At 40.9% G+C, this 23801-nt stretch overlaps 2 protein-coding genes across 2 annotated transcripts in view; one reads left to right on the top strand and one right to left on the bottom strand.

The window, feature by feature from the left end:
• Positions 1–6193: 6193 nt before the first annotated feature.
• BTD (biotinidase) lies at positions 6194–15112 on the bottom strand. The gene is made up of 5 exons (XM_062602086.1): positions 15098–15112; positions 13458–13498; positions 11385–11619; positions 9414–9563; positions 6194–7750 (listed from the first exon to the last, which is right to left on the bottom strand). Exons 3-5 carry the CDS (start codon positions 11601–11603, stop codon positions 6566–6568), a joined length of 1554 nt encoding a protein of 517 aa, XP_062458070.1. The 5' UTR covers positions 11604–11619; positions 13458–13498; positions 15098–15112; the 3' UTR covers positions 6194–6565.
• The window catches only part of HACL1 (2-hydroxyacyl-CoA lyase 1), a 23396-nt gene continuing 14472 nt past the window's right edge, over positions 14878–23801 (top strand). Inside the window, 5 exon segments of the mRNA XM_062602082.1 lie at positions 14878–14985; positions 16003–16107; positions 20768–20808; positions 21992–22025; positions 22027–22073. Coding sequence (XP_062458066.1) covers positions 14911–14985; positions 16003–16107; positions 20768–20808; positions 21992–22025; positions 22027–22073 — 302 coding nt within the window. The 5' untranslated portion in view covers positions 14878–14910.

Here is a 23801-nt window from a genome sequence, read left to right as displayed (position 1 = left end):
AAAAAGTTAATATTTAAAATACATTACTTCAAAATTTTGCTCCTTTTAACATCTACCCAAAGGGCACTAAGGGTGCCAAAGCTGTTACTGCATCTATAAGGAAGATGACTGAAAAGGAGCATGAGTTTATGCTTACAGATTCTTCAACCTAATAATTCTGGTTTTGAGAGGGACTGGCTTTCCTGCCTTGCCTAGAGATTATGTCCATTTAAAGGCAACTACTGCAGTAATCCAGAATAACATACTCCGTTTATATTCTAGTTTTATGTTAAATCTGGCTGTTGCAGATGTACACAAGTGTTGTTCTGGTAGCTCAGCCTCTTTACTGTATGTTTGTGGTGAACTTTGTTAATCATGCAATAACTGGGTGAGAGGATAAGCCTGTAGAAGAATTGTAAGCGACAGTGAACACTACAAAGGACTGCTGTCTGGCATATATCGTGTGAAGTTGTTTGATGTGCCTCATCCTTGAACACTTCTAACAAGGCTGGATGTGTCGAGGGTTCCCATACTACTGAAATTCCACGCTTGGATCAGTGAGGTTCCCATCTTCAAGACTGAAACCTGAATTAAAAGGAGGGTGAATGTTGATGGAAACAGCAGCTCTGGAGGATGTGCTCTCTGGCTCGATGTACCACATGGTGGGCGAGGGAGCTCCCTGGCTGCAGCTGGAGGAGAAGCCAGCAGGAGAACCACCGGTCTCCCCATCTCCTACCATTTTGCTCTGTGGCTCTGCCAATGGTATGTATCCGCTTCGCCAAAAATGGCATCATACTTTTGGTTAAAAAGCATGGATTCCTGCTAACAGTAATTCCTGGTAATCCAGTCCAGGCTGGAATCAGACTAATAGCCTTGGAGAGAAGTGCCTTTCTAATCTCTTCGTAAGTAAACTTCTACCACCACTGCCAAAATCTGGTCTTGCACTCAGCAAAATCTGTTCTAATATCAAGAAAAAGTAAGTATTTAAATGCTTGAAGGTGGTCCAGCAAATTCATACAAACCCTTAAATCTAAGACTGGTAATTATTGCTTCTTTTAGTAATCTCTCAATGATTTGTGATAACTTCCTCATAATCCTTTGATCTGCTGCAGAAGCTAATGGGATGGTTGGAGAAGAATTCTTTCAGATTAGGATTAAAAAATTCTTTATAAATCTGAAGCTGTAAAAATTAAGAAGTAAAACATTGTATGTAAGAATTTATAAATCCCGGGTCTCCTTTACAGACTGAAACCTGAGACCTTAAATGTGAAGAGATGCAATATAAGCCTCTGAGTTGTTAGCTGGTAGCAGTGGCTTTTTTCTTTTTTCTGGAGTCCTTTTCTCACTCCAGTTTTCTCATATCCGTATGTTTTGAATCATGTTAAGTGTAAAGGAATCACCATGCATTAATTTGAAATGGCAAAACAACTGATTCTTAAAATACGTATAATGCTCTATAAGCCTTATCACAAAATCCATTTTAGTGTTTAACAGGAGAAGCAAACGCCTGGCTGGATGTGGTAAATGCCACCCAGGCCACTTGTTTGATCCATGTATTGTATCTACCGAGAGAAAGACCCAACTGGCAGCCTTAGAAAAGAGCATTTCTTTCAGTTGTTCAGTTACCCAGAGTCCAGGAAAACTGCAAGTGTTCTCGTTTCTTTTCCCTGGGGGAAAAATGGTTACAGATGTGACTACAGTTTTCAAGCTGTGGGCTTCCTGTCTCTACAACTCATGTTGCAGCAAACACTCCTGACAGGGAAAGAAGATGAGTATCCCTGCTTGCAGGACTTAAAGATTTCTTGCAACTCTTCCCAACCTGGTATCCCAGTCTCTAATATCCTCGTATTCTGGTATCATAGTCTGTTTGTCTTCAAATAAAGCAGTATCTGACACCTGTATTTCTCTGGTGCCGTGTGCTCATTTACATGAGAATAAACCAAACAGGGAATGGAGGGAGCTTTGTTTTAACAATATTCAGGGTTGGGAAAGGAACCTTGTAGTATTTCACCATGTAACCGTAAACACAGTTGAGTAATATGGAACCTAAAGAGCCTTTCAAGCTGTCTTAATATTGTTAGTGCCAGTCAATATTTAGAGGAGAAAAACACCTTACATTCTTTTTTGTCATTAAAATTGAAATGGAGGCAACTAGAAATTCTGCTATTCAGACTCAGAACAGAACAAAAACCAAACCCCAGCTTCCAAGCCTGGTCAGGTGACAGACATGCAGGCTTGCTTCTCACTGTACCTAGGAGTTGACTTGGTTCAGAAAGCTTAAGACGCTGAGGTCTCAGATGTTGTTTTTGAAAGAATAGATACGATACCTTAAACAGTTTTAAAGCAAAATCCAAGGATTTGCATCCCATCCTGGCAGGTATTTCCCATCCTGTGCCAAACTTTGTTATTCAAGCTGTCTGCATGGTTTTCCTGAAATCTTAAAAATCTTTCTAAGAATCTGTTGACTTCCCAAATTCAACATTTCTCATCTTTTCTACCAAGAATTCATTTGATCTGCTGTGGGTGCCACTAAACAATTGTCTCTGACTTCTGACCTGTGTTGCTGATGCCTGTCCTCCCAGTGAAGGGAGGAAGGAGAGTACAGTGGGTCTCTGAAGAGCTTCGCTGACCATTAAAAACTTGATTGAGTGATATAACTCTCACTTCAACCTGTGAATATTTGGGGTTTTTAGGAATAGCATTTGTCACTTTTTTAAAAACCTACATAAACGGAGGAGGAGGGAGGGGGTGGCTCTTTTGAGCCACTGAGTCTGTGTGCACGCCATAGTGGTGGTTAAGCACTGTTCAGATCCTGTGACAGTTCTGAAAACCTTATTTTCTTCACTTGGCTCTTGTATTCACTTTAGATGGTAGGTCTGAAGTAGCCAGAAAGGGCAGTCAGTGGTTTGTGTTGGTCCTCTTGGGTCTTCTGTGATGCTGGGATGTTTGTTAAATAGCTGATGCTGCAAGAGGTCAGAGCCTGGGCCACGCCGTGCTGTGCCTCATAATGATGGCTTCCTTACTATTCCATTGGCTGCAGAAGCCCTTGATGCCCAGTTGATTCACACTGGTTCATTTTACTTGCAGAGGTCTGACTTCATAAGCTTATGTGCACTTGTGCCTTGTGAAGATCTTGTCCCAGGCTGTCACCAGTTCCTTGGGCTGTTCCTATGCCTCTCAATTCCAGTGTCCTCTTTACTAAATGTGCCCTTAACGTGCTTTCTGGTGGTTTCTCTCCCTGTAATCAGAGTATCCCACATCCACCTGGAAAACTCACTGGTCATGTGAATCCCAAATCAGCAGATCCCTTATGAGGAAACTCCATGCTGTTCCACCTACCTGGACAGTTTCTGTGGTTGTCCTCCCATTCCTGGGGGCAGTGTCAAGGCCCTTTAAAGACATCATCCCCTGCTGTCTGTATGACTTAAAGCTGTTCTAGGCTTCACCTGTACTTTCTGTATGCCTAAAGATCCTTGTGCTCTGGTTTGGTTTTGTTGCACTCACACATGGAAACAGTGCGGGAAGCTTTAATAAAACTATTTATGTCTGTTGAAGAGATAACAGATGATGGACTGTACCTCTTCAGTAAATAGTATGTAGCTTTGTTCACATGGATACTAGGTTGTCTGGGAGCAGTGCTCCATTCAGCAGGGCAGTTCTGCGACTGATACTCCAGTGCAGACTTCTAAAAGCCACCCATCGGTGATGGTGAGTGTCACAGGTTACTGTCCAGTCACCCCATTTCAGAACAGGACATGTCTGTTGTCACTCAAAGATTGGGATGGTAATTACTGGTAATTCTCCATTGTGTCTAGTACTGACTGACCCACTTTCTCCAGTGTTTTTCTGCTAAAGGCTGCTCTTGGCTGAACAAAGTATGAGAACACACTTTCAGGGAGGAGACAGAGCAACATGCCCCATGCAAACAGTAAGGCCAGAACATCTTGTTTCCTAATAGTTCTGACATACCCACAGTTAGAACACACTTTGCAAGTGTCTCACAGATACTTTTGTTTTCCTTAAGCACAGAAGATACATGCAACACTGTTTGCTTGTTTAGCCTAACTCCTTGTGATACTGGTTTAGGACTAAATCCAAAACAGAAGTTAGTGCAAGAGGATGTGTGTTTTTCAGCCTACGAAGTAGAGTGGGGAGGCTTGTCCTGAGAGCTGAAATTCTTCTTCCTTTTAGACTTGTTTGTACGGTACTAAAACCAGAAGCACAAATAAGCACCAAAAATGCTCTTCTGTTTTACCCAAATTCCTGCTCTGGAATTTGTACAGCATTTAGCAAGAACACTGCTATGGGTGCCAAAGAATGAATGATTAATAACCCTGAAGTGGGATGGCCTCCTTTTACATCAACATGTTTATAACCAATGAGATACAGATATTCCACTTTCTGTATTTCTGTCCAATATATGCTGCAGGATAAACAAACTTCTTGTGTTGCTGCATCAAAGCTGAATGTGACTAGGCCCTGGCTCACAGTAATGGAACTTGGATAAGGAAGGTTTGATAGAGCCCAAGATAGCCAATATTTATATACTTAATTGCGTAAATATTTCAGAAACCTTCAGGTAGAAATTGAGCAACTTCTTGGTTGTTTTGCTTTCTGAAGCCAGAAAGTGAGCTCGTTCAAAGCAGGAGCTTATTGAGCACTGTCCTGGGTTCAGCAGTAGCAGTCATTTTTCTCCTTCTTAGTAGCTGGTGCAGCGTTGTGTTTTGACTTTCAGCCTGGGAACAGTGCTGATAACACCGACGTTTTTAGTTGCTGCTCAGTCATGTTTACTTTGACCAAGGACTTTGTGAGTCTCATGCTCTGCCAGGGAGGAGGGGAAGCCGGGAGGAAGCAGAGACAGGACACCTGACCCAAACTAGCCAAAGAGGTATTCCATGCCAAAGATGTATTCCATACGTCATGCCCAGTACATAAACTGGGGGCCGTTACCTGGAAGAGTCAGATCACTGCTCAATCGGGTTGGGTACTGGTCGGTGGGTGGTGAGCGGTTGTATTCTCTTCCTTTGTTATTTCCCTTATCATTATTATCACTGGTGGTAGCAGTAGTGATTAAGGTAAGTTATACCTTAGTTACTAAACTGTTCTTATCTCAACCTGTGGCAGTTACATTCTTTCGATTCTCCTCTCCATCCCTCCAGGAGCAGGGTGGGGGAGTGAGCGAATGGCTGCATGGTACTGAATTACAGGCTGGGTTTAAACCACAACAAGCACCTTCCAGTGAACATACCTGTAGCTGCCACAGTGGTTTGAGCTTGAACACAACTCGGAACTGACTCAGATTACCCAAACATAGACTCACAGCTGTCCTGTCAGTGCTCTGCTCCTCTGGGCTTGACTAACAGACTGAGCAACTGGAACATGGGGACTCACCAAAGGAATGGTTGCATTTATTCCGTTAGTCAACAGCTATTATGCAGATTAAGTCATAACAGCCAATATGACCACACAAAATGAAAAAGTTTATAAATTATCTTACCTGAATTTAACCTCAAATTTACATCCTTTGAATATTCTCTTCCCAACTTCTTCACTGCAGTAGCACAGTTTGTTACTGCAGTACAACAGTTACAGCATTTGCTAGCTGCTGCTCTGGAAAGAACGGTGTGTTTTACTTCTTTAGCAGCAGGATCCTGCCATCTGGCACACAAAGTATTTATGCAAAAATCTTGCTGACCCACAATTCATTATGTGTTTTTCATAGCTCTTGTTGAATGAATTTATGAACAACATGTAAGACATCTTAAAGTCAAAACAGTCCTGAAATGATCTCTCAAACAGGGAAAGTCAAAAGTATTTAAACAGTACATAATATAGTCGTTGATATTCACTGCTGATGGTTTTTTGCACAGTAGGCTGGAAATTGTGTCTTAATGCAGCCTAGTTTTTCACAATCATTTGATATCCTCTTCCCCAGATTAGCTGTTCACAACTGTAACTCTCAGTTACTGTTAAAAGTATATGATAAAACTCACAGAGTTTTCTAACAGGACTAAAGACAACCCAGTGGCCAGTGCATGGCTGTGATTTCAGCTGGGAGGTTTTGACTCATCAGAAAAGAACACCAAATCATGGCACCCTAACCAAAACTCAGACCCTCACCATATACAAGCTATATGTATGTATACAGATATATTTTCATGCACAGTATGTCTGCCTCCATTCCCTTTTCTATTTTTCTTCTTCTTTGCAATGGCTTTCCATTCCATTCCTTTCCATGCTCCTAGCCAGGACCCTAGAAAACCAAAGGATTAATTTAAAAGAAACAAATTCAGTTGAAATGAAAAATGTTATTTTCACTACATAAAACATCACAACGCATTACAACAAGCCTTTATCCTCACAAGGCAGTTCTTTTACTTCTGGTAGGACTTAACATACCAAGGTACAGATAATACTTACTTACAGCCTCTAAGGTTAAGTGCTTCACTTATCATTTCAAATGTGAAATCCAATCAGTAGTCATGTACAAACACACCTGAAGCTTTAGGAAGTACAGATGTTCAACAACTTAAGATATATGTTCTCAGCATACAGGCAGTTATTTTCTGATTCAATCAAGTATCTGTTAGTCCTTTTCATACCATCGTCCATATAGACCAGCTGTCAAAAGGCCAAAAGATGTTCTATTTTTGCTTATGAAATAGTGGTTGTTTTTCCAGCCCATGTGATCAGCAAAGTCCAAGGTAATATCAGATGTCAGCAGTAAAGGAAAGATGTAAGGGGTACTCATATTTCCCCATAGCTGGAAATCTATCAGAGCAGTGGCATGTGTAACTTCCTCTCCACAAGTGCTGAAGTTGAGACCACCACACTTTACTAATGCACAGGCCTGGACATAGTATGTGCCATGCACTGTATGGAGCCCATCAAAAACTCCCAGAGCATATAACTCATCGGTTAAAACAGCTCTCCGATAGTTTAAGTAACAACAAAGGGTATTGGCACAAACTCTGACCTCTCCTTTTTCCCCCCATACAGGAACAAAAGTAAAGTTGTCATACATCATTTCTGAATAAAATACAGGAAGGAACTGTTCATTTCCTTTTTCTGACACTCTGCTGGGGGTCTCTTCTCCCTCCTTAAAGCAAACTTGATCATCCAGTGAGGTGCCTATAAAAGTCTTGCATGCATTATGCAAGTTTTCTCTGACTCTCTCATTACTCTCCACATCGGTTTTATAATCTGTGGTAATCACAGGAATTTCTGCTACTATGAGCTTGCCACCGTAACTTTCCATGTTGTGGTAGATGAACGATTTGACTGGAGTATATATGCCACTCCCTGTCATGCCCAAGGTAGGGTGGTGGATATTAGCTGCTAAAATATTGATGTTGAAAGCTGTTGCAAAAGCTTGTTGAAATTCTACAGCAGACAGGAGTGGGAGCTGGTTCATCCACGCAGTTGGATATACGATTTGTTTCAAATTGTATTGTCTGATGAGGTTCACTGCAGGCTCAAAAAAAAGTATATCAAAGCAAGTGAACATGCCAAACTTGCCAGCAAAAGGGGTATCAAAGAATTTATAGTCAGGTTCTGGTGGGGTATCAAAAGCATATTCAAAGTACAGATTGTGTTTGCGGTATGTGGCTACTAGCATGCCATCAGCATTGAACGCCACGTTGGTATTGAACTGGTATCTTCCATCAGAGGGACAGTGAGGATCTGTGTGCTCACAGGGCTGCTTAGTTCCTAAGTTTGCCACAAGGAATATTTTGTTCTTCAGTGCCATGCAGCTCAGACGCTGAAGAACCTGGAGAACAGCAGGGGGAAATGTAAGCACTTAAGAATGCGGAGGAGTAAGCTTTACTTAAGCAGCTGTGACTTCTTTAATATTTTTTGAATTATTATTTTCAACTGGAATGGAACACATTTGACCATATCTGTAAAATCTAAAAGTTCTGATGATCCGGAACCAGTAACTTTCTAGACTGAAAAATATTTCAGATACTATTTTAAAAATAGCACTGACAAAAAAAAAAACAACAAACTGGGTTCTATATCCTGAGAAGTAAGTAAATCTCTCTATTTCAAGGGTATTCATTTTCAGAAACTTCTGACTGTTGCAGGATCACCAGTGGTTTAAAACACCACAGGTCAACTGAAAGCTTTGACAAGGCAGCGTAACTCACCTGTGTGTCTGCCTTTAGAACAGCAAACATCTAATTATGAACATCAGTGGCTTTAAGATGACAGAGGAGAGATTTAGATTAGGCATTAGGAAAAAAAATTTCCCTATGAGGGTGGTGATTACACTGGCACAGGTTGCCCAGAGAAGCTGTGGCTGCCCCATCCCTGGCAGTGCTCAAGGCCAGGTTGGATGGGGCTTTGAGCAACCTGGTCTAGTGGAAGGTGTCTCTGCCCATGGCAGGGTGTTGGAACTGGATGAGCTTTAAGGTCCTTTCTAATCCAAACCATTCCATGATTCAATGATTTGCACCTGTAATGGCTTGTTCCTACAACTAGATATTTTTACTCTATAATTAAAAAAAAATAAAAATAAAAATTGTAGCTACAACTTGAGACAAGCAGAGATGGAAATGGGTAGACTTTGCATAGTTATAGAAAGGAAATACAAAAAGTCACAGACTACAGTATTACTGGGGTGTTTTTTTCTGCACCATAGGCTGTATGTATCAAAGACTACCAGTACTGCAATCTCCAAATAGGATCTGAATGGCAAACTCAGCTCTGGCTTGCTTGCCCATCCTCAGTGGTAGTAAAGATTCACAGGGTGAAGTAGGTCACCATTTATAACCCTGATTCATGTTTGCACACAAATTCTGCTTAGTAGGCACCTGCAGAATTACTTTCATTATATTGACTATTGTAACGTTAATAAGAATAGTTTGTATTACTAAACATGGTTATTTTCACTTCAGGTTCAGAACAGTCAAAAACTACCAATTCTGTACCCTGCAGGTCACACTTGGTATGTACCAAGTTGTGACCTCTATTACATTATAGCAGGTCAAGTCCAGTTACTTGTGCTGATCATTTCACATACAATCACCAGTCAGAATATTCTGATGTCATTAGGTCATTAAAACTGCATAATGGGAATGCATCAAAAGTGAAGATAGTGTTCTGTTGTTTTATATAAAACAATATTGTTCAAAATTAAATCGCACAATGTATCCTATTAGAGAGTAATCACCATTTCATGGGTTGGGAAGGATGAGATGACAAATCCAGATGGTTCATAAACAAGCTAAGCTTCTTGCATGTAAAACTCTCCTCTGCTAAGCATAAAACCTGCATAAACTTGTGAGTTCATGAAAACAGAACCTAGTACTATGAGTTGTGGAACTTCTTGCTCACCTCCTTAAGCAAAACTACTACAGCCAGTTTCCCACTTGGAGCACAAATCTAGCATTCAATTATTCCACCTCTGCAGAAATCACTCCTACATTTACCTCTGTGTCATTGAACAAATACGGCTCTCTGCACGGATTCCACGTCACAGACTGTGAATGCAGAACGAAATCTAAGTAAGGATAAATGGAACTTCTGGTGAAATTGAAGCCATGGATTCCATCTTCAGGAAAAACAATGATTTGTGCCCCCTGTATGTAAAACAAAGACGTGTTTTGTAGGCAAAGGAAAACCAACCTATATACGAAAGGGAAAAGGGGAATCTCATGGGTAAAAAGAGCTAAGAAAGTAAAGGATAACCCAAGTATGTTTTGACAAAAATGTAGTTTCAAAGTATCTCTTCCTTGACTTCATAATAGGTATAACTATCTGTATACAAAAAAACCACAATTTATTTAACCTGACATATACCTCTTACCTTGAAAAATAACTTATTGGATGTTAAAGGCATGCAAATAAGAGCAGACTTCATCAAAAGTCTTACCAAAAGTATTCTCCATTGATCACCATCATCATGGCTTGACTTCACGAACAAAGATTTGGGAAGGGCTTTACCCACACTTACTACAAGCGCTCTGATGACTAAAAAGGCCAATGTGAGATAGGCAAATCCGGCTGCAAAAAGCACAGCGAAAGGTCTCCTTGGGTGGTATAGGTGGGGTGCAATTCTTTCTACGTTCTCCATCGATATGAATCATGAAAATGACATCATTCAGGTTAAAAACTAATGATGTTAGAAACTAATGATGTTAAAATTTGCCTGCATTTGCTTTTCAGAATTACACTATTAGCACATGAACTTTGTCAAAGGTGCTGTACCCACGTCAAAGGTGCAAGCATCATCATTTAATCCAGTCTATACACTTTGATTAGGTATATAGGGTTGGATAGAGTACTGGGAGTACTGATTCCAGAAACAGCTTGACTGTGGTTTGATAGAGCTTTGAGCAGCCTGGTCTAGTGGAAGATGTCCCTGCCCATAGCAGGGGGGTTGGAATGAGATGACCCTTAGGGTCTCTTCCATCCCAAACCATTTTAAGAGTCTATGATTCTGGTAGAAACGTAGCCATGCCAGAGCTAGGCTGGCTCTACCTGAAGTTCAGGGAGATCTGAACTGTTCCTAAAAATGGGGTGAATTCCTCTTATATCAGACACAGCATCAGACACTGACTTTCCTGTGACTTTTCAAAAGTCAGATCAAATGTGCTATGGCTTTGGGATAATTTATGTGTCCTGGATGCCATACTGCATAACTATTATGCTTCTGGACTGTGATGCCCAGTCACCTGAACATCTAAAAAAAAAAAATACATATATAATGGAAATTAATGTTTTCAAATTGTATAAAAATGGTAATTCTTCTGTTCCAGAACAACACTTGTGTGAAACTTGCAAGTCAGTTCTTCTCTGCTTCCTCTGACCAGAACCAGCTTTGGATTTTCTTGGGGAGGGAAGGAAAGGAAGCTGTATATAAGAACAGCCAGAAATACTCATCTCTCTCCTCTATTTAGACTGAGAACCATTCCATGGAGGGCAGGAGAAAGGAATGGAAAACTTTACTTCCACAAAGTTGTTAATGGTGGAACATTAAGTTCCAAAGCATTTAACTTCTTTAGCTTTTAGAAACATTCAGGAATTTCCATTGAGAGCACTGGAATAAAATCAAGCCCAAAGACAGCTGCCTGTAAGACAATCTTTCAATAAAAACATTCCATTTAGGAAAACAGAGTAGCTGGGTATTCAGACCAAAATAGAAAATTAATTCCCCTATACTAAATAACTATAGGCATGTTTTTCCAAGCTTGGAATAACTCAAGCCAGGCAAGCTGCTAATTGGCCTGATTTTTTTCAGAGCTGCTGGCAGGTCAGAATGTCTGAAAAACCAGACCGTAGTTATGTATATAAATATGGCTTTAGTTGCCTGGGAACACAAATGTGAAAGATTATCCTCAAACAGCACTTACTCTACATAAACACAGGACACATGCAATTGCTACTAAGCTGTGGCATACCTGTCTTGCAGCAGCCACTGCTTGCTGTTCATAGATGTCTAGGTTCCTGCCCATGAGCTCCAGTGCAGACTGTCGATCAACCAGGGCTGTTGGGTTAGGACTCAGTATGGACTCATGTTCATACACAGCAGCAATATAATGCCCCTCCCTCTTAACTCTTCCTGAGACAACTTGACAGCAAAAGAAGCAGATGAACAGCTTCCAGCACAGATCCACCATGGTGCATGCCAGAAATCTAGAGTGAAAAAAAACCCAAACAGGTGGGGTGGACAGAGCTTAATCAACAAATCATGCCAGGAATTAAAGTTTACTATTAAATATGGACTGTAACTGAGACTCTCAGCAGCATTTGAACTGAGTGTGTTGTTTTTAAATTCCTAACTGACCACAGGCGTATTGTTTCTAAACCTTAAATCTGTGTTGGTACTTTAAATAACTGTGTCCTGTTCAAAAGCATTTTCAGCAAAGTGTCAATATACACAGACCTTCAAGAGTAAATTTAAAGTTACCTGAAGCACAACAAAAACAGAATAAAGCCTTGCCATCTCTGTCAACATGAATTAAAGTTACTCAATTTATATAAACAGTTTTGAGAAGTGATGTACAATAAGCTACCCTTGCTCTCCTGCATCTTGAGGAAAACACTTGGTACTTATGGGGGAGGGGGTGTGATATCAGGAATAGAGGATCCTACTTTGTCCTGTGTAGCTTAGCTCTGCAAATGAAATACCAAAGTACATGTTAAGATATAAAGCAGTAGCACTGGGAGGCAAAGGAGAGGTAGAAAGCCTCTCACAGTTAAGGAAGCCACTTAAAATAAACAGTGTTGCACTCCACTGACAAAACTCCTTTCTATTTCTGTCATCCCTTTAGAGTCAAAACACCTATTTAGGACAGGAATGGGTTCTAGTCAGCTGTTCCTCAATTAAGTTGTCAACTAAGATGTAATTAGAATTCATCATTACTAGTGATGGCAAGAGTTGGTGAGTTTCAGATCACAGGCTGGAACCACTACAGGTTACAAAATTAGCCTTTGGCCTTCTAAGCTGAAAACACCAACATAAAGAATTAGCAGTTAATGGGCTTCTACAAAATCTGTTTTACAGATGTGCTTGAAGAATTCTCTTTTTCTTTTTTTCCCTCACCATGTCTTATTTTCTAGTGGCTTGAAACACCCAAAGTACTACCCTGAACCCCCTTCCTTGTTTAGACGCACAGGAGGTTTGGCAGTGAACATCCAACTCACAGTCCCAACTGGCTGAATCTGAGCCAACTAAAATAATTCCTCTGGGTCCTTACCCTTGGTAGTGACTACTGCTAGTACTACTGATGGTGTCTGAGCACTTACATGAGTGCTCCCGATTGCCTTTCCCTTAGTTGACAGCTTAAATAACAGAACCCCTCTATCTAATGGGCTGCTTCTAACAAGGAGAGCTGTGACGAGCCCAGAGTCTGAGCCTGGAGACAGTAACCTTTCCAGCCAAAATTAGGATACCATCAGGGTTTCCTCAGCCCTTACAGACTGTTGAGGCTCCAAATAAGTCTCAGCCAGAGTCTGGTGGCTTTTGCTGGTTTCTGCAATGCAAAATTCTACACTAATAAATCCTTTCCTTGAAAAGAAGTTTATTTGCTTAATGTCTACAGAGCTGTCACCTCACCTGAGCCACGACTTTAAAAGAAATTTGCATGAACTGAAATGCTTTACAATTTTGTATTTTTCTGTCCCTTTCTTGTGACCTATGTGGTCTTTTGCCTGGCAGACATGTTTCAGTAGAGTGATTTCATTCAAACATGAGTACTTCGACACAGTATACTGTCAGGCAGTCACGGTATTCTAGTTACAGTTCTATACAAAAGGTAGAAAGACTGGTGTTTAAGTTTGGATGTCAACTCAGACAATTTCCCCCAGTCCCGGTGCAGACTGTCTTCCTATTCAGTTTTCCAGAATCAACTAATCACAGTACATTGTGAAGCAAAGCATTCAATCATTCACTTTTGAACAACTTTGGAAACTTACAAGTTTGTCAACTCTCACCATACACAGATGTATACACAGTGCAAAACAATACATACCCTGCTTCTGAGCACTTTTGTACTTGCAAGAATCCAACAGACTGAAAAACAGAAGTAGCACATTAGTCTGGGTCCTCTTAAGTGAATGATGCCTGTTAAGCTATACTAACATTAACAATTATTAGTAAAAAAAAATAAATAAATTTAAAAATGGCTATGGAAATTTGTATTTTTTTTTTAGTGATATCCATGATGTTGCTGTCATTCTGGTATATTGAAACCAATAAATCAATGTCCCCTGCATAAATATGTTTTTGTATATAGTCTTTTTTTATGAGGTTTGGGGGGATTTTTTTGCAGTGGAATCACAGCTCAATACAAACAGGTACCTTGTATCTCCTTTTCTGAAAAATGTTTCTTCTGTGTACAATGCATTATATCACTGTGCTTTTATCCAGAGTGCAATCTATTTTTAAAGAATGCTGCCCACTCAAATATGTTTTACAGTAAGTTTTCTATATTTCACGGGATTCCTGACGTACACCTTGTCTCATAATTACAAGATCTATGTTACCGAACTTCATGAGCAAGGATAACTGAGTGCTGCCATTATTAGTGGTTCAGCCCGAAAAACTCCAGATGGTAGCACAATCTGTCAGCAGGTGGGGCAGAACATTCTGAACTGTGTCACTTCTCCAACACCTGCACTTGGCATGGTGCCGTCCTTCAGATACGATTTGAGGTCTAGTGGAAGGTGTTCCTGCCCATGGCAGAGGGCTTGCAACTAGATGATCTTTAAGGTCCCTTCCAACCCAAATCATTCTGTGATTCTGTGACTTCAGAGAAGTGCCTCACACTATGCTCCCGCTTCTCCTCAAAAACGCTGGCAGCGGGTTCCTCCACCTGAAGCAGCCTGTACTTTGCCCCGCTTTGTGCCAGCGATCTCCAACCAGCTCCAGAAAGCTTCAGGGTCACGCTGCAGAGGCCGCTGCCCTACTTACAAACGCGCTTGGCCCTGCTGCTCCCACGGGCCTCGAGGTCGCGCTGCCGCACGCCAACCGTGGCAGACCCTGGGCCGGGCGGCGAACCCGACCACCCGTTCCCGTTCCCGTTCCCGTTCCCGTTCCTCCCGGTTTGGGGCTGACCGCTCAGTGCCCACCATTCCCCGCTCCAGCCCCTCAGAACCACCGCCCCGCCCCGCCGCGCCCCCTGGCGGCTGCTCGGCGCTCCGCACCCGCGGTGCCCAAGCCTGCGTGAGGGTGGCGGCAGCTCGCGGCCTCTGATTGGCTGCCCGCTCTAGGCAATAGAAAGCTCCCCAGCCTCCGCCCTGGCCCCCGCGGTCAGAGGTGGATATTCGCGCACCCTCGGGCCCGCCCCTTCCGCTGCCTCATTGGCCAGGCCCGCCCTATCTGCTGCCTCATTGGCTGAGGGAGGTGCCAGTCAATGGCACCGGACCTTCTGCCGGTGGTCCCGGCGCTATTCCCAGTGGCTCCTGGTGTTGCGCGCAGCTGGCATGGCTTCCGCGGGCGGTGTGCGGGAGGAAGCCGTTAGCGGTGCTCAGCTCATCGCCGAGTCCCTCAAGGCTCAAGTAAGAGGGCAGGGGTAGACCGGCAAGCAGGATTTCTATGGCAAGAAGGCAGGGACAGCTCCCGCCGGCACAGCGGGGCTGGAGGGAAGTGAATGTGCGCGGCCGGACTCACCCTGAGCGCCGCTGCTGTTCTCCCGGGGCCGGTGGGAAGAGTTTGCCCTGCCGCTGTGCGGGGAGGAGGGAGGTCCCGCCGCAGAGCCCGATAAGCGAGCCCCGCCCGAGAGCGGCCTGCCCCTTCCCGCCGTGTCCCTGGGCAGCCGTGTGGCGTTGTCCTCGTGCGGCTCTCTCCAGCCTTTCGCTTAGCTTTGGCTTCTTAGGAGCTTGTCCCCTCCCGAGCTCAAGATCCCTGTTCCCATCGAGCAAAGGTGACTGTAATGTGCGGCTGTACGTGTGGCAGCTTTATGTGCCTGCTGCTCCACCTTCACAGTTATCAGAATTCCCTTTTGTCTCTAAACTTGGGATGGTGCTGAACTGCTAATGGTCTCGACAAAGGACCTTTTGTTTGGCCTGTCACACATGACAAGGTAGTTCAGTTGTAACAAAAATAAGCACAGTCTCTGTCTGAAAGCTTCTTTGTGCAAGGTGCTGTAGTTGTTTCCTGGGGCCTTTTTGGTGTTAATTTTCTGTGAAAACATGAAACACAGCAAGGGGTTCCCAGAGGAGATGGAGGAAGGAGGAAAATGGTGTAGCAGAGACTCCCAAGTAAGAAGTGGTCAGTAAAAAAGCACAAAGTATGTATTAACTGGGGATCTGGGCTGAACAGTTGTTCCACTGCTTGTAGGCCACCAAAACCCAGTGCTTTTACAACTGCACAGGACTGAGCTGCAGACATCAGCTGGCATTGTATGTATCGTAGATTCATGTGTTCCCACAGTGGCCTGTGAACATCTGTGTGAATGTATATCTGTTAGAACTTACTTTTAGACTGCTTGTGTAGTTGGCATGATTATGTTTGGTATGTGCTTATTAAAGCTGTCTTTTGGAAACAGTTCTGATTTCTTAACATTTTTCTTTTAGAATATTGAATACATGTTTGGCATTGTTGGTATTCCAGTCACTGAAATCGCAATTGCAGCCCAAGCGGTTGGACTAAAATATGTAGGAATGAGAAATGAACAAGCTGTAAGTATGTAACTATAGTAGGACCAAATCTTTAACTATTTTACGTCAAGAGTGTGGTCTCTGAATGCTCCTTTAAAACAACCTGTAAAGAAGCAGTTACTGTCATTCTGGAATAAGGGAGAGGATTGGTGCGATCTTTGCCCTTTTTGGCATAATCTTTCTTTTTTTTTTAACTGAGTTTTAAAAGCTCACCAGACAGCAAACCATAGAAAATTGTAATGCTCAAAATCAAGCATGATCATATACTTAGACTCTCTATATATGTATACTGCCTTTGTTGTCTAGGTATCCAAACTTTGACTGAAGCTCATTAGCATTTTGATGTTATACCAGTACTTCTGGATTTGTTTGGTTTTCTCCAGTAGTAGCACTGTAAGCATTCAGTAGTTTCTTAGGTGGTCTGAGGGAGCATATTAAGAACCTCAGGTTTATACCTGTAGCAATTCAAGGATTGCTACACAAGCTGGTTAGCTGTCTGCTAGCTCTTGGGCTGCTAGCAAATGGACCATCAGCTTTCCATGCTCTGATGCCCACAGATAAATAAATTGCATGATTATTATCTTACCAGGAGATTTTTCTTGTGTTTTAACTTGTTTATGGGTTCTGTCTCTCTGTGAACATCCTTAATTAGAATTTTACTGTTTTTACAAGGAACTCCTAATATTCTGGACCTGCACAGTATTCAGATGCCTGTATTTTGCAGCAGTATTCCCTTTTTGTTTCCCACCATGTAGTTCATAGCCTTCATTTTTCATCCCAGGCACAACAAAGTATTATAATAGTAGTCCTTCTAAATCAGGTGGTTACAAGCTGTATGTTTTTGTTGTCTAATCCTTACATCCTTATATTGAAATATGAGAATTTATAAAGGAGTTCTTGTCTTTACATGGAAAAATCTTTAACACATGAGAGAGGCAAACATATACAAACACACTTAGAATGTGTATTTGATTCCTTTGAAGGACTGGGAGTTCAACACAGCCTTTTTATTCCTGTAGGCCATTTAGCAAGGATTTGAGTTTTAGCTTTGGTTATTAACATGATTAAAATTAATTTACTCATGTGTCTATAATTAACAGAGAAGATTACTTTGTACTGCCAAATGAGATGCTGTCCTACTTATCACTCTTTACTAAACTCTTCTACTATAGTGCATAAGACAAGAAACATCCTACTGTGTAAATGGTGAGATATTTCTGCTTAGGAGAATACCAATAATGTGAAGACTTGTTTTAACATCAGAATGTCAGGAGGTCTCTTCTTTGTGAACTGGAAGAGGATGAACAAGGATATCTTGGAGTGGGTTTGGTTATGTTCTTTATCCTCAGTGGAGGCAAAGTGATTGCTTGGCAGAGAAGAGGGTAGAAGATTATACACAGTATATTCAAGATACACTTAATATTTACATGTCATAGCTTTAATTGTCTAAGTTTATTAGTTGTGTGGTCCAGCTGTGGAGGATGTGTATACAGCTGCTTCCTTTATTTGTGAAGGCAGCTGTATATGATCTGAGGGGTTGAGTTTCTGCCTCATTTCTGGGCCAGATGTAGCAGAAGCCCATAAAACTGCAGAATAAACTGTTTGACTAGAAAGGCTAGGTTAAAGCATAAAGTTAAAAGCCAAATAGTACTACCAATATCCATTAGCTTGTCTCCTGTGGTCTGTAATGTGTTGTAGATTTGCTTGAAGCAGTTTAACTCATGTCCTCTATGCACTTTGAACACTGAATAGTTATATTGCAATTCGATGGGGCGTGTGTGTTGGATAGTTAGAGGTTGCTGTGATAGTTTAGAAGACTGATAACCGGGTATGTTTTAGACTTCAGAGAAAATCGTTATTGCTATGATTGTTACTCATTAACAATACACTTTGCTAATGTTTAGTTCTTAATCTTTCATAATTTTCACTATATATTCAAAGCAGTCTCTTGATAATCACAGCCTAAGTTAGTTGTGAGTATACAATATGCTAGAGGTGGTGCAGTGTGGTTAGTGCTGATGGAGCTAGCTGTCAAGGGGATCAGGCTCAAGGACCCTTCAGTAAGGGCAGCTGAAACCGAAGTGGGCATTTTTCTTCTCCTTAGATTCAAAATCTCTTCTTATAAGATGTTTTGGCCTATGAACAGATCTTACCCCTTGTCCTCTGTGCCTGGACTATGGACTGTGTCATGCTGGATGGTGCTTTCCCAGGCCAAGATAGGGGTCTTATCCTGCTGCACATCTGTTGGGTTTTTTTGTTCTGTTTTGTTTTTTTTTCGCTTGCTTAGCCATTGCCACTTTACCTAAAGCAAAACCAGTGTCATCTCAGAGCTTAAAGTTACACTTTTTCAATTACTAGTAATTTGCCTTTAGCAAATTATTTATTATTCTGAGATTGCTGCTTTCAATCTGTGACCTGATTTTCCAGGTCCACACTGAAGTTGTATGTAGTAACAGAAGATACCAAGTGTTGAGCTCAGATTCATACAGCAGGTTCTTGTAAGTTGATCCCAGGCCCTCTAGGCCAGTTGTGGAACATTGAGCATTAGGTACAATTAACATAAGGGCCTCAGAACTGCTCCTATGCATGGCTGTACTGTTTCAACTGGGCCAGTAGGTACAAAAATGCTTAAGTGCTCTTTACTTGCTATGTTATATAAGTTTGCTTACGTTTGAGTTGAAAACAGGCTAATTAAACCCTCCTTAGTGTACTTCTACCTGTATGGGAGGAAGAGGCCTCTGCTTTGGCTGCAGTTCAAATCCAGCACTCATGGATGGTTGCAGATTTTGAGTTTAATGTCTCCATCTAGGCTTCCTACATTTCTTTCTAATGCAGATTGTGATTTTGGTAGAAAATTTCATTTTATATGCCTACACCCTTCTTGCCTGTCTGATTAACATCAGGATCTGGTGTAAGCTGATAAACTGTGTTGTGGCCTTAACAGATAGAGTGCCATCACTCACATTTTAGTGGTGAGGGTGCAAGGTTCATCAGTAAAGTGGGTTTTTGTCCATACTGTTCACACATGCAGAAAAAAAATCTTTTAAGCATACCTTCAAAGTTATTTACCATCTCCTCTAAATACAGATAGCTTCAGTTATATTGCTTCCTTGCAGAATGAAGCAGTAAAAGTTTTAATGACAATAACTGTATGTGAACCCAAATTCTATGTACAGCATTATTTTGCCACTTAGTTCTAAAACCTGATTGCCATGGAGACACAACACCATGCTTTGAGCTCCATTAACAAGATTCTTTTAGTAACACCTACTCCAAATATTTCTGAATTTTTGCACACAGATATGTCATCAAGTTGTTACCTAGTTCTTGAACATCACTGGCATTTTTTGTCTTCATGTCAGGCATATGAAAAGTAGAAAGAGATTTTTAGTATCAATGTACTTTCTTTGTCAACAATTCCTTATCTTAATGCTGCAAAGAAAATGAGGGTTTCTTCTCATTCTTCTTTATGCTTTTGCTCACACAGTTCGTCTGTATCTGTGGGAGCGTGAAGATACTAAAAGCTGTTTCTCCTTCCATGCAGAAGCTTATAAGATATCTGTGTTTCCACTCATTTAAGCTGAGATTCCTAGCATGCTGTGTTACCTAGAATTATTCTTAGGTTTGAGGAAAATTTTTTTGTAAACTTTTAGGGGTTTGTTACTTATTCTTCTTACCACAATAGTATTCGAAACTGAAACGCAAAATCTCAACTCTTGCATTTTTAAATAGAGGCAGCCTATATATTAAAGAGAAAAATAAATTCCAAAATGAGTTTTTTCCATTAAGTGTTAGAAAGTGCTGAATTCAAGACAAAAGCATGAGAATATGAAGGAGTTGGCAGTGTCACAGGTGTGAAGCCTTTGGTGTTTGTGGGTCACCTGTAAGCTTCCTTTCTGCTTGATCACATGTTGTTACCAGGTAAAATTTGTGTCTGAGTGTTTAATAGATAAATAGGCTACAGCAATAGCATAAAAACTGAAATAATACTGATGGTAACCTAGGATAACACAAGTTGTAGGTATAACTTTTGCCACAATCATTCAAAAAGCATTTTTTCTTTGAAATGTTGAAGTAGCTAAAGCTAAGTGTGGCACTAGGAATGAGAAGTACTTCAGCAGCTCAGCTTGTAAAAGACAATTGCTAACTTCTAATTCGTCTCTGTAGTGTGTGATTTTACAAGACAATTGCTAACTTCTAATTAGTCTCTGCAGTGTGTGATTTCAACCTTTTGCCAAATTTCTGAAGTACAGTGAGTCATTCCAGTAATTGCTGGATTTCTGCTTGTTGCTTTTCTCTTGCAAATCCCTCTTCTGTGCTACTCCAGAAGGCAGAAGATTCTTGCTTTGCTATACTCCTTTCCCTGGTTTTAGGGGTTTTCTTTTATATGTGGGGCTTGGGGTTTTGTTTTGTTTTTTTTTTTCTTTTAATCCCAATTATTTCCTGATGGAAAAACAGGAATCTGAAATATAGACGGCAGTCATGAGATTTTTCACATGAACCTTCATGAATACACCTTATGATGGGGAGGGTGAAGGTGTGCGTTTGCTTATATTTAAGCTCTGATTATAAGGGTAAAATCTATATCTGCTTTCAGTATTTTTGTTGAAAGTTATATACAAGATATCATTAAATGTGTAAATAATAATAATTGTATCATCAACTCCCATTTTTTCAATAGGCCTGTTACGCTGCATCTGCTGTTGGATATTTGACTGGCAGGTACATTCCATATTTATAGTAATATATTTTATAATAGTAACTGTGTTAGACTCAACAGAAGCTAGGAACATTTCTCTGGTTTGGAGCTGGGTATTTTCAGTGTGTGCAGATGTAAGGCACCTAAGATAAAACATGAATTTTAAAATAATAGTCAATAAGACTTAGCAATATTTCTGTTGCTCTGATTCAGGGCAGAAGCAATGAGGTGCTTAAGCTCCTATAATATTGCCCACTTTATAACTTTCCTCCCCGCACCCGCTTTTAATATCTGACGAGTAGCTATACACCATTGGTATGAGCGGCAGAAATACCACCATTGCTTTTTTGCAACTTGGTGGACCTGTTATACCTCAATCTCGTCATCTGGGCTTATTGTTAAACAAATACCTTATCAGTACAGACAGACTGATCGTATGCCTTACAGTCTCCCAGACAAGGTACTGGCTTTTCCTCTTTTACTGCATTTTGTTCTTAAGGTCTTTGGGAAGCATTCTGTGACCTGTGAGGTGTGCTTCTTGGGTATCCCCTGGATCCTTTTCTAAAGTAAACATCTGGTGTCTGCTTGCTCACAAATGCATACCAGTGATGCAGGCGACCATTCCTTATTCCATTTGCAAGCATGACACCTGTTACATACAGTTTTATAGTTTTTCATCCTTTGAATAATCCTCTTGAATGAAGCTGGGGGTTTTTGGGTGTGGATTTTTTTCTGATATGCATAAAGTCTGTAAAGCTACTGAAGAAAAAAAAGTCATTCTTAACTACTGAGCATTTCTTATCACTTTATAGAATATGAAGTGCCTCTGCCTGGAATTAAACTGATAAAATTTGTGTTGGATTGGAAGCACTTCTTCCTTTGTGAGCTTTCTTTATTGATATCTTGTGCTGAAGTGAAGTTGAAAAAACTGCAAACATAAGCATTCCATAAATTCTGTATAAATGTGATGAAAGAAGTAAGGAGCTGTGTTACAAGCCTGTGTACATTGCAGGTGTCTGTGGGGGTAGCACGTAACAGCTGTTCACTTGCTCTTTCAATTAGGTTGATAACTAAATAGTTTGATTCCCATGTCTGTCTTTAGTCCTTTATACAAATCTCTTGAATTCATGCACGTTGATGACATGATTAATATTTTAATTTCAGGCTTTTTGTTTTTTTTGTGGTGTTTGTTTTTTTTTTCTCTAGACCAGGAGTATGTCTTGTCGTGTCCGGGCCAGGTTTTTTTACATGCCCTTGGTGGGATGGCAAACGCAACTGTGAATTGCTGGTAATTTAACTATGTTTTCCCTTTAAAAGTCTAATAATTGTTTGCTGCTATTTGTTGCAGATGCTGAGCTCCACAGTATTTAGTATGGGACTTTTATTTCTTTCATGTGGGTAATGAGAAGCAAATTCCTGGTTTATCATCCCTAAAAGTCATTTAATCCGCCGTTTTGTATTTTCATGGATAAATTCTCCTTTTTGTCTTACCTCGTGCATATATTGGGGAATCTGTTAGTATACCTGATTGTTTGGATGCATTTGAAAATAAAATTGATATTCAGCCTGTAATGCTTTATTGGTCATGAAGACTTTTAAAGGTTTTTTCCTAAATTTAAATTCACATCACTGTTGAATTACTCTTTCATATGTGAACAAATTGACAATTGCATTGTTAAAATCCTTATTTTCTCTCTACACAGACATTTAGAGCAGTCATTAAATATTGAATTAAATGATGTACAGAGTGATAGCATTTACTCCCATAAGCTTTCACTGAGGCATAGCAGTTTTAGCTGGTTTGCCACTCAGAAAGCTGTATGCGGTATTTTGGGTAGAAGCTCTGGTAATACCAAGCACACCTGATGAGAGGCATAAGATGAGCAGTGGCTGATTGACAAGGGAAGCTTCATAATGGAATGGTAACAAATCAAGTTTCTGGAAAAAAAGATCTCTAGTGTTCAAATGCTTTTTTAAAAAAAAAAAAAAAAAATTGGCCAAAGTTTTGCTGTCCCTATGTGACCTTAGATAAAAAAAGTCATTTGAAAACCTTGCTTTTGAGCAGTCATGGATTTGGTTATAAGAAAGAAGCATTCATAGCACTTGCTTATGGATTTGCAGGATTTGTTTCTGTTTTCTCACACTTATTTTTGCCTGAGAACAGGTAAACAGGTCTTATCAGGTAAACAGACCCATGACTTGATATTGTATCAACTCCTGGTAAAAGGTGAAGGGAGTGACTTATCTAGTTCAACAGATTTCACAATATAGCAAGAAACTGGTTTTCGGTGGCCAAACTAAAGTATTTGCCCAGTGATATTTTCATTGGTCGCATCAGGCTTGCTTTTTGCCTGCCACGTGATGAAAGGAGCATTCACAGACCCTAAGTTTAGCCTAATGAAACTTTTTTCTTGGCTCGTTCATTAGTAGGCACCTCCATTGAGTGGCTGAGAATCCCAAACATGCTTTTTCACATTTACTTTTTGGCTTGCAAAACCATTGTAAGAAAGGGTGCCATGCTTTGAAGAGGAAAATGGGATTTTTATGTTAACTAATCAGCTTTCTAGCTTGTTTCACTAGACAGCAGCTTGGGCAGAAATTATGGAGAAGTGTTGCAAGGGAAGAGCAGGAGTAGGCCAAGCAAAGGAGGTGAAAAAACAATGCACACTAGGGAGTTTGGTTACACCAATGTTGCACAGTCTGCATAAAGAGACATAGGCCCATATCATCGCCACACCTGTCTTCCAGCCGTGTGCTGCTGCTTGCCTTCCTGCCAGCTTTGGCACTTGTCTGTCCCAACAGCCACATTCAGTTCATTACACATTAGATCTTCCTCTTTCTCTGGCAGCAAGGTGTTAAGTCTCTTGCTGTATACCATCCCCTGTAAAGAAGTGGTGTGAATACACTGATTTGTAAGGCGAGGTTTGCCTTCATAGCTATCTCCCAAGTGTCATGTGATTCCATGACACTACATCTGGCATTGTTAATGTGATACAATGGCTGAGTTTTGGTTCCT

Source organism: Pezoporus occidentalis, unplaced genomic scaffold, assembly GCF_034315485.1.
Source record: "Pezoporus occidentalis ecotype Australia unplaced genomic scaffold, CSIRO_AGI_Poc_V1 ctg75, whole genome shotgun sequence".
NCBI classification, from domain to species: domain Eukaryota; kingdom Metazoa; phylum Chordata; class Aves; order Psittaciformes; family Psittacidae; genus Pezoporus; species Pezoporus occidentalis.
The sequence above is the reverse complement of the archived record's forward strand: the minus strand, read 5'-3'. Positions and strand labels throughout refer to the sequence as shown.

Coding starts and splice junctions, on each gene's coding strand:
- BTD (XM_062602086.1), bottom strand. CDS start 11,603: ATGGTGGATCTGTGCTGGAAGCTGTTCATCTGCTTCTTTTGCTGTCAA. Junction 9,564..11,384: donor CAGTGGCTGCTGCAAGACAG/GTATGCCACAGC, acceptor TTTTACATACAG/GGGGCACAAATCATTGTTTT. Junction 7,751..9,413: donor ATTTGTTCAATGACACAGAG/GTAAATGTAGGA, acceptor GCTGTTCTCCAG/GTTCTTCAGCGTCTGAGCTG.